At 36.3% G+C, this 20,130-nt stretch overlaps 2 protein-coding genes across 8 annotated transcripts in view; both read left to right on the top strand.

Moving 5' to 3' along the window:
- The window catches only part of LOC109030472 (matrix metalloproteinase-2), a 364,259-nt gene that overhangs the window by 266,074 nt on the left and 78,055 nt on the right, over window positions 1-20,130 (top strand). The gene's annotated exons all lie outside the window — the stretch shown is intronic.
- The window catches only part of LOC109030298 (tau-tubulin kinase asator), a 68,167-nt gene that overhangs the window by 35,503 nt on the left and 12,534 nt on the right, over window positions 1-20,130 (top strand). For 3 of the 5 annotated variants that reach the window (XM_019041203.2, XM_019041225.2, XM_072303224.1), the window contains exons 2-15: window positions 5,634-5,775; window positions 6,570-6,717; window positions 8,179-8,393; window positions 9,109-9,279; window positions 9,983-10,168; window positions 11,475-11,985; window positions 12,626-13,159; window positions 14,100-14,215; window positions 14,892-15,047; window positions 15,348-15,526; window positions 16,729-16,873; window positions 17,340-17,520; window positions 18,387-18,518; window positions 19,663-19,798. In XM_019041203.2, the coding sequence (XP_018896748.2) occupies window positions 5,634-5,775; window positions 6,570-6,717; window positions 8,179-8,393; window positions 9,109-9,279; window positions 9,983-10,168; window positions 11,475-11,985; window positions 12,626-13,159; window positions 14,100-14,215; window positions 14,892-15,047; window positions 15,348-15,526; window positions 16,729-16,873; window positions 17,340-17,520; window positions 18,387-18,518; window positions 19,663-19,798 (2,952 nt within the window). Of the gene's footprint in view, window positions 1-3,245; window positions 3,392-3,474; window positions 4,186-5,633; window positions 5,776-6,569; window positions 6,718-8,178; window positions 8,394-9,108; window positions 9,280-9,982; window positions 10,169-11,474; window positions 11,986-12,625; window positions 13,160-14,099; window positions 14,216-14,891; window positions 15,048-15,347; window positions 15,527-16,728; window positions 16,874-17,339; window positions 17,521-18,386; window positions 18,519-19,662; window positions 19,799-20,130 lie in introns of those variants that run through there. The other 2 variants (XM_019041210.2, XM_019041217.2) reach the window with 2 other exon arrangements.

Here is a 20,130-nt window from a genome sequence, read left to right as displayed (position 1 = left end):
AATACATTGTCCGATGAAACTGAACTGAGGCAATGCAAAAAACTCCGGCTTCAATCTACTTAAGTATTTAAGTCCTCTTTATGAGGTCCCCTTCATTTAAAAATAAACATTAAAACTTCAAATGCACGGTGCCGATCTATTTAAAACAACGCAAATATTTCCTCTTCCTCTCCTTCTTTACTTCTTTATTTATTTAATTTTTTGTCGACGCCGAGCATATGAGTGATTTCTCAAAGGACACATTAAATGAATTTCTCCCTAAAGAACAATTATTTTGTAGACAAATATAATGGGCATCTTGATTTTTTAACTTCCGTCTCCTTTTATTCCGTCATAAATGGTGTTATGGTTTAAGCAGATGCTAACGGCATCTGGCAGCAATTGCATGTATCATTCTCATAGGAGGCGTCACCATCCGGTTTACTAATTTTAAGGAAACTGGTTTCTTCTTCGAAGCAAAATGTTATATTGAAAGTAGGCAACCGCACATGTCCCATGCCGCATCCGTTCCCCGCGGAAGGGACTCACTCCGTTTACTACTTTTAAGGTAACTGGTTTCTTCTTCTGACGTACCGTGTTTTCTTTCATCAAACAAGCTGTTGGGTTATTAAAAGGCAACAGCGTCCGGCTTATTGCATCCTCCCCCGCTGAGGGCGTTCGCCCCGTTTACTAATTCTGAGGAAACCGTTTTCTTCTTTCGACACAACGTGTTTTCTTCTACCAAGCAAGCTGTTGGGTTAAAAGAAGGCAACAGCGTCTGGCTTATTGCATCCTCCCCCGCTGAGGACGTTCGCCCCGTTTACTAATTTTGAGGAAACCGGTTTCTTCTTTAAACGCAACGTGTTTCACTGTACCAAGCAAACTGTTGAATTGTAAAAAATCAACGGGCTTATTGCTAATTGCATCCGGTCGCCTCGAAAGGACCCAAGTAGCATGGATTGCAATTTCATTGCAATGGATTGTGAGTTGATTGCAATTTTTGCTTGTTGCCTATACGTTCATTTGAAGGCGCTTAAAAAGTTGCAATTTTATTGCAATAAGTTTGCAAGAAATGTAGATTATGCTTGTTGCCTAACCTTCTTTTTCAAGGCACTATAAAGACTGCAATTTCGGTGCAATCATGTTGTAACAAATTCACGCCATGTGCCTGGCATCCAATTCTCTAGTTGTTTTAAAGTTTTTTCGACTTAAATGTCTCACCTAACCCATATAGCCCAACATATTTTGAAAATATTGTCACCTTTATCAAAATATTTTCATGGCAATATTGTAATTAAAATATTTTCAAAATATTTTTAAAACATTTTAAAGGAATATTTTGAAAATGTTTACAAAAAATATTTTTAAAATAATTCAAAAATATTGCCTGTAAACATGCATGTTAAAAATATTCCTTAAGAAAGTTTTGAAAATATTTTAAAAATATTTTTTGAAAATATTTTTAAGTTCTCAAGTTAGTATGTGGTGTAATTTACACCGGTTAAAATTTAGTGTGAGTACCTATTACGTGATATCGAAAAAAAAAATCAGACAAAAAAAATATGAAAAAAATAAATAACACGAAAAAAAATAAATAATAGGCAAAAGAAAGAAGCCTGAGAAAAACGGCGTTAATCAAATCTATGATGAATGTTGAGCCACGCACTGACGCAATGCATGCGATAACAGCCTTAACAGGCGTGATTTCAACCCAGCTCATCATCAGCTCCCTGTAGCTCAGTGGAAGAGTGCTCCGCTATGACATTCGCGGGTCGGGTTCAAGCCCACTCAAGGGCGTCCGGTATTTTATGCTGCTAAACGTCGTAGGACATTAGGTAAGCATGGGTTCGAATTATTATAATTTCCCCGGAAAATTTAGGGGTTGAAATTTAAAGGTCGTCAATATTGAAATTTCTTTGCAAAAAAAAAAAATTGCAACTTTTTTGCAATGAGGGGGTCAGATGTTGTAAAATAATTGCAATTTTCTTGCAAGAAAGTTGAAATCATCTGGAAATTTTATTTCATTTAAATTGCAATTTTTTCGTTGCAAAATGCTACTTGGGGAGTTAGCCCCGTTTACTAATTTTGAACAAACCGGTTTCTTCTTTCGACACAACGTATTTTCTTCTACCAAGCATGCTGTTGACTTAAAAAGAGGCAACGGCCGGACTCAGAAGGCGTTCACCCCATTTACTAATTTTAAAGAAACTGGTTTCTTCATTCAAGCAAAAGTTGGCTTATTTTAAAAACAACGTTTATTTTATTTAAGAAAACACGATTCGCTTGTCTCAAGCGAATCATGTTGTCTTACATGAAGAAAACCGTTGGTTTCTTCCAAGTCAAACCCGTTTTGAAATAAGTAAAAAATCCAAGTAGATGCGTTTACTTAAATTCAGTAAATCTTTTTTTTCCGTGTAACTAACCGACTGCGCTGCGTTTGGCGTGATGCGAGAAGTATTTATGCAATCTAGTAGGCGCTGATGCGTTCCACGCCGACCTCACTGTTTGGCGCAACGCATGAAGTATTCCTTCAGCCTCGCAGGCGCCAGTATGCCTTGCGACCACTTCTCCGCGGATCCACTCACTTATCGGAATGCGTACGTAGTTACGTGGTTGCAAAATCGATCCGGATAATCCAGAGTCTACTGTAGATCGTTATAAAACCAGTTTTTTTCTTTTTTTTTCTTATAAATCACTGTCATTAGTGTAGACTCAATGCTATCCATCCACCAGTGGAAGGAATTCGGGCGGTATACGCAATCTCAGTTATGTTCAGGAGGCGGAGGGGGGGGGGGGGGGGTGTAAAACGCCTGAATCAACTTGCTCCTATATTTGCAAAGCTAAATACCTATTGAGTAGAAGACAGAATAGTCTATACAGTGAGGAAAGGTAAAATTGAAAATATGAATTATTTAGGAAAATCAAAACTAAAAATAAAATAAATGACAACAAAAAATTAAACAAATAAAATTAAGTAAAACGATAAAAATGAAAAAATGAAAAACACGAAAAAATAATAAAAAATATATAAATAATTGTCCGCGTTTATTTATTTTCATAATTTTCTCTGGGGCTCTTAGAGTAATGGGCTGACCCCCCGCCCGCCCCTTTTGTCTCGCCCACGAATATTCACAATTTCACGACCAAAACGCGCACAGGGTCATATCAAAGCGGTCAAAAATTAAAATGACGCGCGAAGCTATTAAGTGGTTGCCTAGTGTATTTTCGGTTTACGTCAGTTCATTGCTACAAAAAACTTGGCACCTCGTCGACAGTTGGCATCTTGGAACAGTCTTCCTCGACAAAATGGCGTCACCACCATCTGTCTGACTCGCGTAACTTGTGTGATTATCCCTTTTATCAGTGAATTAGTTATTTGATTATCATGAAAAGGATATCCGAATTGTAACAAGTAAGTGTCAGCTGTTGTTGAAGATCTCCGATCCAACTCATCCCGTGTTTTCACGGTTGCCCTCTTCCTTGAAACTTGATACCCTTCAGCTTTCGCTCCTCGATCCCGGATTTCCCTAATATTTTTCTTTTCGTCTCCCACTATCAGCATTGCGTAACTCGGCTGTCTGAATTAGATTTTCCTCCCAATTACCTCGCTCTGATTCAACTTATTGTCGAGTTTGAGACTTCTCGCGATCTAATCAGTGCATCGAGCCACTATCAGTGCGCATTCAATGCATTTCGTCTCCATTCATTTCAGTAGGTTGCTGCAGTATGTAGTAAGCACGAAGGGATGAGGGTGGTTTGTTATCGACCGTTTTCTTGCAAGGGGCGTGGTATGACGACCTTGCTACTTATCGGGAAAATTATTTTCGGGATTGTTAGCTTAACAAGCTCATCTAGCTGACTTTCATTTTCGTTTTTTATTTCGACCATTTGCCCTTATTTTATGACCGTCTTCTTATAATGTGCTATTTAAAAATTGTGCCATGATAGTGCACTCAATCTGTGCGTGTGTGTGTGAGTGCCCTGTCAGCTGATTGATAAATAAGGTTTGGAGATTGGCTTTTTCACTGATTAGACGATTTTCTGTCATCTGCATTAGAGGATGATTGATTTTGCCATATTCTCATTTCTCTCAAGTTCCGCTGAACTCTGTCATTGAGATGTTATTGTATTCCTACTTGTAAGTTTGAAGTGCCCCTTACCTCTACTTCAGTTGGAGTGTTAGGTTCCTCGGAAATTTTCATGTTGGTAAGTTTTTCATCATGTAGGATTGTTACGATAAATTTTGTCTTCTCCGATGTGGCATTTTTGTATGTGTCTCCATTATCTGTTTGAGAGCACTAATCACTTCTTTCGTCGATGGCCTTGGAATTATAGTAGCTCATGATCAATATTCAAGGCTAATGAGTCCCTCATTTTTTTCTCAGTTCCTCACAACCTCCTCCTTTTTGATCCATGTAATAATTTTGTAATCTCTGATTTTATCAATATTCTGCATTTAAGAGCTTCTTATCATGTGAAAGATCTAATTCTACCAGTTTTCTTACTCATGTAGTCACTTTTCTCACCTACTAATAGTAGGCTGCAGAAAGTTACGTATCCACTGGTCTTACGAGAACTAGTCTCTTGATGATTGCAACGAGCCTTGCCCTTAAAATTTTAGGAGAAGGGCATGTTTGGCTTGAGCTCTTTTAATTGACCCTGACAAAAAAATCGGGGGCATAAGAATCACACTTTTAGGGCTGAATTGGAGACTCCAAATCAGAATTAAGTACTTATCCTCAGGGATGATTTAAAGCAATGCCTCCTGTAGTTAGTAAACAGGGATATATTCTTAAACTGTGAAAAATCTTTGACTTGATCAAAGACTTCTACACTGAATATTGGAGTACTGGTAACTTTTTACCCAGTCTCTCCTCTATTGTTCTAACTCTGTTAACATCTCCTTGAGGTAACCGTAAATTTCTGTCACGGTCATCTGTTTCAAATCTTTATCTCATTTGTCGACCTCCTGTGGTGTAGTGGTTGTAGCGCTAGCTCTGTGATCGGGAGGTTCCGGGTTCTATTCCCGGCCAGGCGACCCGAGTTTGATGATCTCAAATAATGGTTGCCTGGGACTGGTTGTTATAGGGACAGAGGGGGGACAGGACTATAAAGCGCAGGATTAGCCCTTGAGGGCTACTTGAAGTAGTAAAAAAAAAAAAAAAATAATTTATCTCTGTGATTACGTTGACCTTACTTACAGTGATTTCATTTTTACTGAAAACTTGTGAAGTTATGGAGGGATGAGGCCTTACTCAATTCATGCAATTTACTTGTCCGAAACATGGTTAATGTAGACCATAAGTGATAGCTATTTCTACTAATATTGTCTTATTCCACAGTGTATCTTCAGTCTGATATCTTAGTATGCATCATACACCAATAGAGTTCATGAAAAGCTATAAGCTGATCCTCTTTCAGACTGCCACAGAAGATTTTGCTGTCCTAATTTTAGCATTGAAAGTACAAACAAAAGTCAAGATAGTAGCTCTTCTGTGTTACTTCATAAATTAGGTAGACTTATTTTACATGGACTCTCTGTAGGCACTTTTTTTTAAATAACTGTACCCATATCAAATACTGTGCGTAGATGAAAACAACCTACAGGAAATATGAAGACTTTTTTAATCAATTGTTTTTCTCTTTGTCCTCAGGAATATTGGTCATGATGGACCAACGCTCTATCAAAATTACGAGAACGTAGGGGATGAAACAACAGATACAGACAAAAATATAACTATGACCAGTGAAGACTTACTACAACCTGGACATGTTGTCAAAGAACGGTGGAAAGTGGTAATTATCTTTGTATTTGCTTCCTGCAAATAAGTTTTTAATAATAACTTTTCACTCAATCAAAATTGTTTTACTGACTGGAGAAGCTTTTCTACAGAAATAGATAAATTTGACCTGTAGATCCTCAGCTTTTTGTGCAATGCTGTATTTTGAAGTGAAATATTTAAACAAAAATTTCTCAACACCATAAATGTATGGGAGCAAATTTGAATGCTACCACATGTAACCGAAGTATTTCAGATGAAGTTCTGTTGTTTTTAGCGGTTAGTAAACTTTTAACCTTCCAAATTTTTACTCGTTAACACCAATATCATTCCTCTTTAAAAGATTGTAGTTCTCATTACCTGCGAGTATGAGCTTGATTACCCATGCACTTCAAAGGCATTGCACAAAGTCATCAAAATTATGTCTATCATTCCAGCTAGCTTGGCATATTTAAATCGATGTATGCGAAAACGTCCGATGTCCAAGACAGTGTTTCAGATTTTGAGTGGACAATTTCGTTGTAACCTAACGACACAAGATGGTTCAAGAGTTAGGAATGTAGAAGAATTTTATAAATAATCCCCTAAGTGTAATTGAACGTTTACAAAAGAGATCGATCCTATTCATCAGTGTCGTGGGTCAAAAGAAACCCTGTATTGGACAACGGACGTTTTAGCATACGTCGATTAATTTTTTTTAATATGGGCTTCAACCTTTTTAATCTTTACAGACTCCTACTAGATGTATCAATTTTAATAGTAATTTATGCATTGTAATATTTTTTTGTTAATACTTATTTGGCGTTTTAGGTCCGAAAAATTGGCGGAGGGGGTTTTGGAGAAATCTACGAAGGTCAAGATTTGGTATCCAAGGAGCAGGTAGCACTGAAAGTGGAATCTGCTCGTCAACCAAAGCAGGTTCTCAAAATGGAAGTTGCTGTCCTCAAAAAATTGCAAGGTATGTATCTAGCATGAAAGTTTCAATTTTTAGTTGTTATTTTATGTTTGATGTCCAAGTGATCCTCAAAGTTTCAGGGAATGAGATCTGCCTCTAAGTTGCGCTGCTACACGGTTTCGGTCCTAAAGAAGCAATAATTCAAGTTCAGCAAACATTGTATTAAACAATGTCTAAAAGGTAGTAGTACTGAATGTACCGGTACGTGAAGTGTAGCCAAATGCTAGAAATAATGTAACATTTTTTTGAAAAACTTACATTTTATTGATTCATATAAAATTTGACCAAAGCGTTTCGAAGCAAGCGCTTCATTGTCAGGGTCACAAAGTATAAATCACAAAGGCCAAAACTTAATTTCAGACTGTGGTAAGAATTGATAACAAATTAACGGATCATAAAACTCTCAATAATCAAAACACTTTAATCCATGCATAGTGTTCAGTTCTCATCAGAGATGGCAGCATATTTTATGTAGAAAAACTTTGGTCAAATTTTATATGTATCAACAAAATGTAAGTTTTTTCAAAAAATATTACATTATTTCTAGCACTTGGCTACACTCCACAGACCGAAGCAATAATTATGACAATGCACAAGTAAATGCAAGAAAATTATCCACAGTGTGTACCTAGCAGCATCAATACTGAGTAGCTTAACATCAAATTTGTAAGGATTTATTGAAAATCTATCGAAAACTTCCGTAACAGACATCAATCATTGAAGCCATCTCTCTCTTACATATTGAGTCAATGAGCAATGACCGGCAACGGTAGTATCTGATACATATAAAGTTTCAATGAAGTCTCGCAAATATGATGTCTTACTACTCATTATAATGCTGCCACACATTATTAGTTAGTCTCTTGCATTAGTTTGGATGTACGATAATTATTCAAAGACACATACCCTGTGGCAGCGCAACATTTTACCAGATTTTGTTCCTAGCTCACCCAGAATCACTTTAAGTAATTGAATCATGAAAACTAGAGAGTGTGTGAGCTGGCAAAACAGTGAAGATTTGATTTGAACTTCAAAGATGAAGTCTTTCTTTTTTTTTTTTTTTTTTTTTTTTTTTTTTTTTTTTTTTTTTTTTAGAAAAAAAACCCTTCTTTTCTAATCGAATATTTTTCTCTATCAAGAGTAGGTAAATTAAGGTTTTATCTTTTTTAAGTACTGCTCAAAACCCTAGAAAGTCTGTATCGTTTCTAATTACACGCTTAACAGCTAACTTTAAAAGTTGACCTCCATGTCAAAAGTTTTGTCTTTTCTCGGGTCACATCAAAGGATTTCTTATCAATGATCTTTTAGTTTTATTGTCAGTTCTAAACAAAACGAGACTAATTAGTTTTGATAACTAAGTAGGGATAGTCTATAAAATCTTAAATTATTATTTGACTAAAATTTCTTGAATTCTTTTGTGTGATCTTTTTTCTATTCATTTTATTTTTTTTCTTTCAATTCCAGGCAAAGAACATGTTTGTCGATTCATAGGCTGTGGTAGAAACGATCGGTTTAATTATGTTGTGATGCAGTTGCAAGGGAAGAACTTAGCAGAACTTAGGCGTGCTCAACCGAAGGGTGCTTTCTCTTTGTCTACAACTTTGAGGCTGGGCGTTCAAATTTTGAGAGCCATCCAGAGTATTCATCAAGTCGGTTTCCTGCACAGAGATATCAAACCTGTAAGTGTCTTATTGGTTTTGACAGAGTCTGTCTGTCTTCTCTATCCCTCTTTCATGGTCACAAATAAGTATCTTGCTTTGGAAACAGCCCTATTTGGGAAAAAAGGAAAATCTTGTTTTATTGCTAAAGAGTAGTTTGTAGGATAACAAGCGTCTCTTTTTCCAATTTTTTTCTCTCATTTTACATGGAAAAGATATGCGCCAGTTTTGTCTCTTTAGAAAAGTACCCAACTCCAAGGTTTAAAAACATTCGTTTTACATCATTGAAGGCCCCGAAAATTTCATATTTTTAGTTTCAGAGTTCTTCCTGGCAACTGAATAACATGGGCCAAAAGGAAAATCCGATCGTGGTTTTTTTTTCATTTCAAGTTGAGAAAATTTTGCAATAACTTCAAATATCTTACATCCTCTTAAACTGGAAGAGTTAGAGATACCTTTTTTCTTTAACTCTACTATCAATCTGTAAAAAATATCCATGTGCCTAGACCAGACTACATTTATAGTTCATACAGGCAATAACGTTTATAAACGACATTATAGTCTGATGGGGAGTACTTTTTAGTTTCTGCAGTCCTCGCCACCGTCAGAGGTGAACCCAGTATGATATCCAGATTACTGATCAGACAAGGAAAGAATTTAGAAAAAAAGAAACTAGCCCATTTTGTAAATTTACTAATAGTGAATTTACTGACCTCTGTTTTTTTCCCCAATTTAGTCCAATTTTTCAATCGGTTTAAGAGGCTCAAATGCAAGAAAAGTCTATATGCTAGATTTTGGCCTTGCCAGACAATATACAGTTGCATCCGGAGAAGTTAGACCACCTCGTGCTGCAGCTGGTTTTCGAGGGACTGTTCGTTATGCTTCTATCAATGCTCATAAGAACAAGGTAAGGGTAAGGTCCTCTTCAAAACTACTGATTCTGAAAAGCTAAAGGAACTTTTGAATTTTCCTTGTAATACTGATTAATTGGAGCATCTTCCCAAAGGATGAAACCAATCTTGTAAGGATAGAAAATTTGCATGTGTCTTAAATTTTGTGGATTTCATGTTTAAAATGTTACTGCTAGGAAAACTGAGTACGAGGTTATCCTTGGTTTCTAAATTGGACAATTATTGGAGAAGATATGACAAAATAACGTAATCTGCTAAAATACTTGTGTTTAAATGGAAAATGCCGCCAGATGATGTCACAAAGCGGCAAATTTTCTCACTTATAAATCTATTTTTCTCAAATTTCCCATGTCAAAAAAAAAATTATGATAAATCCTGCGAACTCAGCTCATTAGGCACTCTCAGATAAAGCAATACAATTTTTGTGTGCAAATTCTTCTTTGGGAGCAGTCCTTACGTTAAAAAAAATAAAGAGTTTCAGTAGAAACTCAATTTGTATCCCTAATTTTATGTTTAGAAAGTGCTACATGATGCCTTCTGCTCTTTGAAAATGGAAATTACTGGCACTCTGCCTCTTACTCGGAATGACAAGGTCTTGTTAACTCCACTATCAGATCCTTGAAATTGCTCCCAGGCGGTATCAATTCTTTTAGATTTCTATTTTATTACTTTTTTAACACTGTTGGTTTTAATTTGCAGGAAATGGGACGGCATGATGATCTTTGGTCGTTATTCTATATGTTGGTCGAATTTGTAAACGGTCAGTTACCATGGAGAAAAATCAAAGACAAGGAACAAGTAGGCTTAATGAAAGAAAAATACGATCATAGACTCCTTCTGAAACATTTACCATCTGACTTGCGGCAATTTTTAGAACACATTCAGGTATTTTTTATACTCATCTATGTTACTTTTTCCCAGGACTTATAAAAATTTTCAACATGAAAGAGTAACAGCTAAAAAATGGAAATCAATTCTGAAAACAAGCAGTGAGTGGATTCAACTCATTTTTGAGCCGAATTTCACAGAATTACCAACCGACCAAACAAAAAAACAATCACCAAAAATCCAAAACTAAACTCCGTAATTTAATGACTTGCGACCAAGGTTTGCATGCATCCATTTTACGACCCACCTTGGAAGGTGCGTCGAGAATTTTTGATGTGGTCGTCATTGCTCCCTACATGAAAATCATTTGGACGTATTTATGCTAAAAAGCATAGCGCTTACGTCTAGCATAGTTCCGTTTAGCTTAAACACGTCCATTTGTTGTAAGGCTGTAGGTGCATTGTCAACCAGGAGGAGTTTCGATTTTTTGTGATGGAGGTTGGCTGTATGTGGATAACTTGAGCATAATCCCCCGCGAAAATTCGACTCGCAATCTCACCCTCGCATTTTAACAAGTCCTTGTATTTCAACATTTTTAAGCAGCTGAGTCTTTTTGCTTACCATTTATTCACATTATTTCATTTATTATTTTTTTTTTTTACAAATCTATGAACAACATTTTCAACTTTTAAGATTTTTGCACTGACACAAGTTGGCCTTTCCATATTTCTTTGGCTAAAAAATGGCTTTTGATTGGCTGAAAGGAATCTTTACTATTGTTTTTGCAGGATCATTTGATCTAAGGAAGCCTCACAGCCCTTCAAAACCTTTTAGAATATTGAATTACAAACTAACTGCAATTGATAGTCTCCTGTACAAAAGAATGAACTCAATTGTGCTGTTTCAGTATTTCTTACATTTTATCTGTATGTAGGAGAACTGTCATACGAATTTGGGAGACATTTCTAGTGATTCTTCTTTACTCTTATGAGAAAAGACTCTGAAATTTTCGGACTAATTTGTGCAACGATTTACCCATGGAAAAATAAATGTCAGTAGAAATACTGAAACAGCACAGACAAGGGACATTTCTGTTTGCAAAAGAAACAAATTTATTAGTCGGGTGCTTTTGTCAAATCATAACCTCAAACTCATGTTGGGTTTTTTTTCCTGTCAAGTAAACCTGAATTTTTTTCATCCTGTGAAATCTGCTCTACTTCTAGAAATGTTTTAATTATGGAAGCTAAATCTATCCAATAAGTTTGTACATACATACATTATCACTAATTTTTACATCTTTCACTGTGTGATCTGTATTTATTATGTTTTATAATAATCATTTTTTTGTCATGGTTTGCTGCAGAGTCTAGGATATGCTGACGAGCCAGACTACAACATGTTAGCAGGGCTGTTTGAAAGATGCATGAAAAGGCGAGGAGTCAAGGAAAGTGATCAATATGATTGGGAGAGAACGATGCCAATAACCGTACATAACCTTGATGAAACTCAAAACCCGACAGCACAAGTCATCAACAACACCTCTCCCGCCATTATAACTAGGCCGCTAACCACTTCTGTCGGACCAGGACAGAATAACCAACTGATAACCACGACACTGGATAACGACCAAGAAAATATCGAGCCTGATAATAAGAAGGAGCTTGAAGCGCAATTAGATTTAGAAAACAAACGGAAATACAAGCAAATGCATCGTAATCCAATTGACTTACAATCAGAGGAAGGCTACAAGCAAATCATGGACAGGCTGTGGCCGGCTGAACAACAGGACGGCGCCCCAATCAATCAGACTGGTTCTCCCAAAAAGTCCTCACAGAGACGCGCTGTGTCAATGCCTGGTCTTGAACCAAACCAAGGTTTGTTCCATTTTCTTCCCATTGCATTTAATCAAAATAAACAATGGTGCTCTGACATACCAGTAATAAGGCTATTTTTATCTTATAAACAAAATGAAAGAAAACGCAGAACTATTTGTAATGATCCCAATATACCTTGAGTATGCAGTAATTTCTATCTGTGAAGAAACTGCTTTGTTTCCTAAAATTTTTTGATTTTTTTTTTTTTTTTGAGAAATACATTCATGAAAAGTACAGGTAAAGCTAATAAGTTCAGTTTTCATGAAGTCAATCAATAAATGTCAGACATTTCAATCATATTTGTGTGCTGTCCCAAAAATCAATTTGACCCCTTATATAAAATATACTTGAGTGTTCGACTAATTAAACTTTGAAAGTCAACATTCATGAAACAAAACTTTTTGCCTACTTGTTGAAACAAGTACAACAACATTCAAACAAGCAAGCAAAGAGTTTGAGTTTTTTTACTCTCAAAAACGTGTTAGTCAAATTTTTTTGCTGTTTTTAAAAATCTTTTTGTTTTGGTCACTAAGCGCTCAAAATTAAATTATTTTTCAGGACTACAAACCTACCTTTGTAGAATTAGATTTTTGAACTCCATATCACTTTATCTTACTTACTTTATAATTACTCTTTTCAGGTTCAACTCCTCCATCTTCGCAGCAACAACCAAATGCGGATAACGCGGACGTAGATGGCGATGCAGTCATGATCTCAGCTCGCAGCCAGTCAGATGCGATCCATCGCAGTAAGACACAGTCCCATAATCAGAATGTTAAGAAGTCTGACACAACAATCGGAAGAATACGTGTAGTAACAGCCCCTCCATCTCTGCTTCAGGACCGCTCGAAACAGAGACTTTCGGTCGATAGCCCGGCTGGTGATACTGAGTCGATCAACAATCTGATCCCCAAAAATGAGTCGGTAACAGAATTAGATGCTTCTGTGTACTCCTGTGATAACAAAGCGGGCACTGTGAGTAACTACCCTACAGAAAGCACGCGGCCTACATCCGCTGCCAACAACAAGGAGTTGCGCGTTGTCAGACGGCAACCTGTGAATAGACCGCTCTCCGGCCGGTCGTTTGTAAATAGAGATGCATCCTTTACTCAATTTGCTGTGATAGATGATGATAATGTTTCTGCCATGCAACAAGTCACTAGAGGAGGTGGCGGTAAGTTATGTTTTGTTCTCAATCGAAACTAGTTGACTTTCTCTCGTTTATTGTTGAGAGATGCCTAACTTTCCATGCTCAGTTTACAATAATTTTTACCATACACCTTGACTTATAGTAATACCCTGATTACCCGACAATTTGTGCCGAGGGCCGTGTTGCATATTGTAAAAGTCAAATTGTTCGAAACCACTAAAAAAAAGCTGAATAAATCTCATTTCAGGCTCTGTCTTTAACCTAAAAGCCTAAGCTTGGCCAATTTTTCTGTCATTTTAATAAAATATAGTCAATGAATGGATGGGAAGGAGTACCACATATATGTTCTATTCTTGTCCAAAAAAACCTGTTTTTGTCAAGTCAGCGAACTTGCTCTTGGCCAAAAACTCAAGTTTGACTATGTTGGATAATTGAGGCCTAACTGTATTTTAATCTGTTGCATCTAAACAAGTTGGCACAAGTGGTCTAATCTATATTTTTACTTTCAAGCAAATTGATTGAACACGTATTGATGGGTCTCTCGAGGGGTAGATGATCTGCGCTTGCACGAATGATCTATTCCCATTGTAGAGCTAAAGAAACAACACCGCCTTTTCTATTTTTTTGCTAACCCATTTCTTTTTAAATGCCTATTCATGGATGTTACCATCTCTAATTTATCTTTTTTCCTACCCTCTAGTGTCAAAAACTCTTCATCATGCCTGTAACTGTTGGCCTATAGCCTTAGGAATAATAAGAAATTAAACTGTGAACATCTTTGGATTTTTTTGGATTTTTCGAAACGAGAGCGAGTAAACTGCATTGTCATATAATCCTTAAGTTGCGCAGTAAGATACATAATTTTGTTAATTTATCTTTTTAGTTAATAGGAGCTCCTTCAGTTGTTACCATGATCTTACTCTTATCTTTAGGTGTTTTACTCATACTGAACTTATGTCCATAGGTCTAACCTTAGCCTCTCAGTGGAAATCCCAATTCGATGACTCAGAAGAAACTGATAATGAGTGGAAAGGAGAGAACCTTCAAAGTCCTGAACATATGAAATACAACATTTCTCAAGTAAGTTGAAAAGTATTCTATCTCGAGCAGTAAAACTCCTGACCTAACTCTAGACATCAGAACAGCGCATTTATGAGGTTGGTTCAAAAAGTTAATGGAAAATTGATGTAATGGTGGTTTTTAAATGCACTTGGGCTGTTTCAAACTTTCCCCCAGTGTTTGAATCACTTGTCCTAGCAAGATCTTTCATTTCTGAAAGCAGTCCTCGAAAGCCCCTTGTAGGATGTCCTTCAGTACTCTCATCAATTCTGGAATCACCGTTTCTTAACCTGGATAGTGATGGTTTCGTAAACAGTTTTTTGTCTCGCAGAACAGAAATTCAAGGGAGGCCGCATTAGGCTAAAAGGATAAAACGCTTATGCAATTTCATGGTACTCTGATTTAGCAAAAAGAAGGAAAAATCATGTGTTTCCGTGCCAAAAAGTGAACCAACACCTTCTTTCCTTCATGAAGGCGTCCTAGAAAAGCCCAAGTCATTGACTCATCAGCTCTGCAGAGATTATGCAAATTTTTTTGTTCTTAATTCCACGAAAATCCTGAAAGGTTCGCTGAGGCTTAAAACTAAAGCTGCAGCAACGGGGTCTAAGCATATACCTGCCTATAGGCATTTAACTAAATTATTTTTCATTTTTATTAGATGTCATTTTTCCTAACTTTTCGATAATGTTTTGTGTAGGTTGCACTGTTAACAGAGTCCACCAATCCGATAGCTGCAGAACCCAAGCAGTCTAGTCAAAGTAATCCAATTCTACTAGCCGGCGCTCTGCCTACCATAGAACTTTCAAAAATTAGTGAAGACTCCACAAAGAACACAGATAAAAAATCTCAGCAAGTAAGTGACATATTTCCTAATTCATAGGTTTTACCATTGGACTTTTGAATTAAAAATAATAATACTAAATAATAATAAAAAAAAAAAAAAAAAAAAAAAAAATGCTTACCTTAACACTGTAAATTTATTTTTTCGTCGCAAATGCACTTGCCGTAAACTTTCATTGTCCAAGTGCATCATTTATTTCTCTACATAATTTGCCGAGACTTATCCACAAAATTTTTTGACAAACCTTCGAAATGAGACCATTTCCCAAACCTTAGTTCATTTAAAATGTCTTAATTTTTTTTTTTTTTCCAGACTCGAGAAAATGGCAATATCAAAACTAGTTTAAAAAGTGATAATAGTCGGAGAAGTAAAGAAAGAAGCAAGTCACCTGCCTCAAGGTGCCTAAACATAGCGGGGATTGAAAAATTTAGCGAACTCCAGCCTTCTTTACCCAGAGCTTGGAGTTTACCAACTGTAAATACAAAAATAAGGTTTGGACCCTATTTAATGTGCCATTAAATCCTGTTCAATCATTTTTTAGAACGATTCATTGGCCTTTTATTCAGTGGATAAAGAGTTACTTACTTTTTATCAAAAATTATATTTTTCAAAAGATTTCAGTTGCCTCCTAGTTATAACTATCTTTACAATGAGTCTGTTGTATGCAAAAGATACAGACAAGTGATTAGACTCTTTGCAGGCAAAATCGCACAGAAACCTCGTCGGGCACATCTCAAAAGTCTGAAATCCACTGTTTAGCAAGCATAATTTTGTTTAATTTTCATTTTAATGAGGTGAACTGGAAGGTTTGAATTTGTCAGGAATTGAAAAATTGAACCTATTGAGTTCCTCCATATTTTCATGTCAACAGCCTTTTACTGGCCTCTTTAACTATAAGTAACTCAATCTCTCATGATCCAAATTTAAAAACCACCATAGTGTTAGTTACCGAGGTCTGAACAATCCATCATCTGTGCTAATGGAAATAAATAAATTTAATTTGCAATATTGCAGAGCTACTAAAGAAAAAAAACTGTAAAAACATTCAATTGTTGCCAAACCCTTCCTACATCATACATCAATCAATACATCTTTCATTGCAATTTTCAGCTATTTCATATTGTATAGCATACAAAATTGTCTGAAAAATTGGGGGAAAAACGTTTATTTATTTATCTACTTCAAATTTCCCAGAGTCCCAAGTCCCAATGAAAGAAGATACATAAATAATTACATAAAGAATAATAACAAAGGCAACAAAATATGCAACAAAATGGGCTAAAAAGATTATGCTTAATAACTAATAAGAACCTGTTCTTTCACTGATGACTTAAAATTAGAAATGCCTAGGCCAAAGAATTGAATCCACTCGATACAATTATTTGCAAAAAGTATAATAAAATAAAAATATAAATATGGAAAAATATTCTCAACTTTCCCAATAAATTTATCTTTTACCAAAAGAAATGCCTGCAGGTTCAAAGAGTGTTTTTACTTAGCTTGGTAGAATAGAAGTTCAAATATCCAATTGACAATGGTAGTTGTCTGCATTGATAAATGCATTTACAGACTTCAGAATCCTCTTCAAATCAATCGATCAAAATCTTAATAGTTGTGATTAAATTTAATTTAGTTCTTTTTTTATTATTCTTACATGATTATTTATAATTATGAACCATGCATGAATTTTCAGATCGGGTTTAGAGCCACCATTACTTCAGCAAGCAGCATTTGATGATATAGTATACGAGCTTGATGTCATGCGGAATGTTGCTGTACGTAGATCTCAAAATGATGAACATGACATTGATAGGCGGCCAAGTTTACCGGTAGTTTTGGTGAGTAATAATTTCAACACACAATCATCATCACATCTGCCATCCGCAGCAAAAGCGCAATGACTCCATTCGTATTTTTCTTTTGCACACACTGCTCTTTACCAGAAAACCCAATTGCCACAAGACTTCATGTTTTCATTTTGAGTTCCTAATGGTATGTTGGAGTTAACCCGAAAAATGAAGGATGAATATCTGTTAGTTTTCTAGTAAAAAAGAATTTTGTCCGAAAATGGATGTAAAAAATATCGAATGAAGCTTCATTGTTTTTACCGTTGACACCTTATCGATCTCCAATTTTTCCCAAGAAATTTTCCCTCTTCTTTTCACCTTTGGCTCATCGAAAAGTGTCCAAAAATCTTCTGCAGAGTCCTCTCGAATCGATAAAAGAGCCTCAAAAAGAAATTATTTCTGTAAGTTTGGCCTTCTGAAACTTACTTACCTAATCATTCTCTCATTAATTTTCTAGTCTAATTTCCAAATGGATGTGTCAAAGCTTGATAAGCCGTCTGAAGAAGATGTTAAATTTCACAAAACATGCAATGGAACTTTAGGAAACCACAAAGTTTCTGGTGGAGACAAGGATGACGAACACTACTGGGAATCATTACTGACAGCAAAAACAAACACCGATGATGATCAGCAAGAAGGTCAGTTTTTTTTCCAAATTCCCCCTTACCAATGATTCCATTATTGTGGTGTCTTAAGGAATTCAGTTTTTTTTATTTTCAAATGCAATTTACATAAAAAAAAATTTAACTTCCTCTCTTACCAAACAATCAGTTGTCTTGCAATATTTTTCATTGAAGGAATGCGCAGGAAATCAGAGATACAGGATTCGAAAGATTCTGCATCTTCATGTACCCGCCAAATGTCCCTCCAGTTTCCTTTTGTATAAATTCCTGCCAAAAAGTTTTAACCCTTTTCTCTTTGATTTTCGACTTGTGACCCATAGAAATTTTCCCTTCTACGTTTACATGCCTTGACAGGCGCAAAATCGAGCATTTTTTTTGCATTCTTGTAGAAAACCAATGACTTAAAGCCAATGGTCACCTCTGAAACAAAGGGTTTTTTTGAGATGTCATGCCTTTTTTCTTCAAGATGTTTATATTCAAAGCAGTTACACTAAAAACTTTTTTTTTCCACAAACGCAAAATTGTTGTGTTCTGATACCTTGTGATTTTTTGTCAAGCAATGCACATCATCAAATAAAATAATTTCAGAATAGTACTTGATGTAAAATGTCTCATAATAATTGAATTAGCAATTAATTATATCTTGAGTGCATACAATATAGAAACAGTTTTAGCACCAAGCTACGCTCTTACAATTAGTATTATTTGTACTATTAACTGGGGACAAGCAAGGATAATATCTTGCCTATAATTTGATGCCTTGTTTCATACCAAATGTTGCAGTATCTTTCATTCTTACGGAAGAATTTTTCTGGCTTGGCAATCTATTGTACCATCGTAAGGTTATTTGTAATTTCATCTATGTATTTCTTTCATTTCAGGTGATAACGAAATGATTCCAATAGCAGGAAAACTGAAAATTTGTGTTGCTAACAGAAATCGATTCAACTCTGATCTCTCAGGAAACCTAAATAACAATGCTGCAGCTTGTAAGAAATTAGAAGTCAATAAAGGTTAGTTTTTAAATCATGCTTCAATGCCTTTTTCAGAAAAAATAAAAGCAGCAAATACGCATCAAAAACTACAGTCAAACCTGTCCATGGCAAGGCCCGAGGGCGGCAAAGAACCCCGCACAGAGCATGGGGTCAGCGGCTCTCTATGAAAGTCGATGAAACTTTAATAGATTGATATAAAGTTCATAATTAAGGGAAAGCAAAAAATTAGCTCACTTTTGCGAGTAGAAGCCGAGATATTCGCGATTGAACCCGGACTATTTTCTGTTCGGCGAAGGAAAATTCTCCGTGTCGCCTTACCTTCCTTGAGCACTTCGGCCAGGAAACCCCCTCTCCCCACCAGGTAACTACGATGTCGCATTGTTTACACTCACTCCTTTCATTAGGACGCTCCGTTCGGGCTGTGCGATATGGAGTTCCCTGCTTCTCGCACCTCTCCCGTGCCGGCCGGTTTAATCTGAAATGTAGTTGCTGAAACAAAATTGACAGATGCGGGCAGAGGGAGGGAGTACGGCATTCGCACCAGCCGAGCGCATAAGCACCTATCTTCACGTGAGTGACGTGAGGTCTGATCGAGAACGCTGAACAACGAGAGGAGAGGGGACTCGGAATTCTTCCGCCATGCTGCGGCATGATAGAAAATAGTCCGGATTCAATTGCGAATATCTCGGCTTCTACTCGCAAAAGTGAGCTAATTTTTTGGCTTTCCCTTAATTATGAACTTTATATCAATCTATTAAAGTTTCATCGACTTTCATAGAGAGCCGCTGACCCCATGCTCTGTGCGGGTTCTTTTACTTTAACAAAAGTTGAAGTTGAAAGATAAAGTCAATCACATTGTAATTACCTTTCTTTCTTTGTTCCATGAGATGGTCTCGAAATTTTTGAGACATTTTGGCTCTTGTTATTTGCAAAAATCACGGAAAGAGGAACTGACCAGCTAAAACTAATGTACCTCTCAATTCGACCTGCTGAAACCACTTGAAAACACTACTTTGGCTTATCGTCTGGGGTTTAAATCTTTTTCCTCCAGTCTAAGACCTGCTTTAGGAATACGAACGGTTTCTTTAACTTTTTACTTCAGTGTACTTTTGATTTCTCAGCCTATAAAGCACTAAAGTTGTATGATTTTTCCCTGTCATAGTATCCAACGGAGACTCAGTGAGTCCTGGCAAAGATGAATCATCGGTGTATTTTGATGCAAACGAAGACACCACGAAACAAATAACTCTGTCTCCTGTCCTAGAAAATGACTCCAACTCCCAAAATGCAGAAATGAGGTACAGTTTCTTTTCTTTTAATCAGCTCAGCCATCAACTTTGACCTTCATAATATTAATGTGAAACTAAAGCTAAATCCCTAACCCAATACGGATTCTTTCATTCAGCGTGTGGATTTGCAGTCGGGAATTTCGGGTGAATGCTCACAGGGTGTGCCTCTGAAGCTTGACGTTTTTGATCAGCACGATTTTATTTTTGCTTCCTCTTTTGCAAGTTGTTCAAATCTCTCCAGGGAACCAACAAAAAAAAATTTTTTTTTTTTACTCTTTTCTCTGTATTCCTTTTTCCTTGCCTGTTGAGTGCAGACTTCAGATTCTGATAACTCACACTGT

This window comes from Bemisia tabaci, chromosome 8 (assembly GCF_918797505.1).
Source record: "Bemisia tabaci chromosome 8, PGI_BMITA_v3".
NCBI lineage: Eukaryota > Metazoa > Arthropoda > Insecta > Hemiptera > Aleyrodidae > Bemisia > Bemisia tabaci.
Note: the sequence above shows the minus strand (reverse complement) of the source record. Positions and strands in the feature narration are given on the sequence as shown.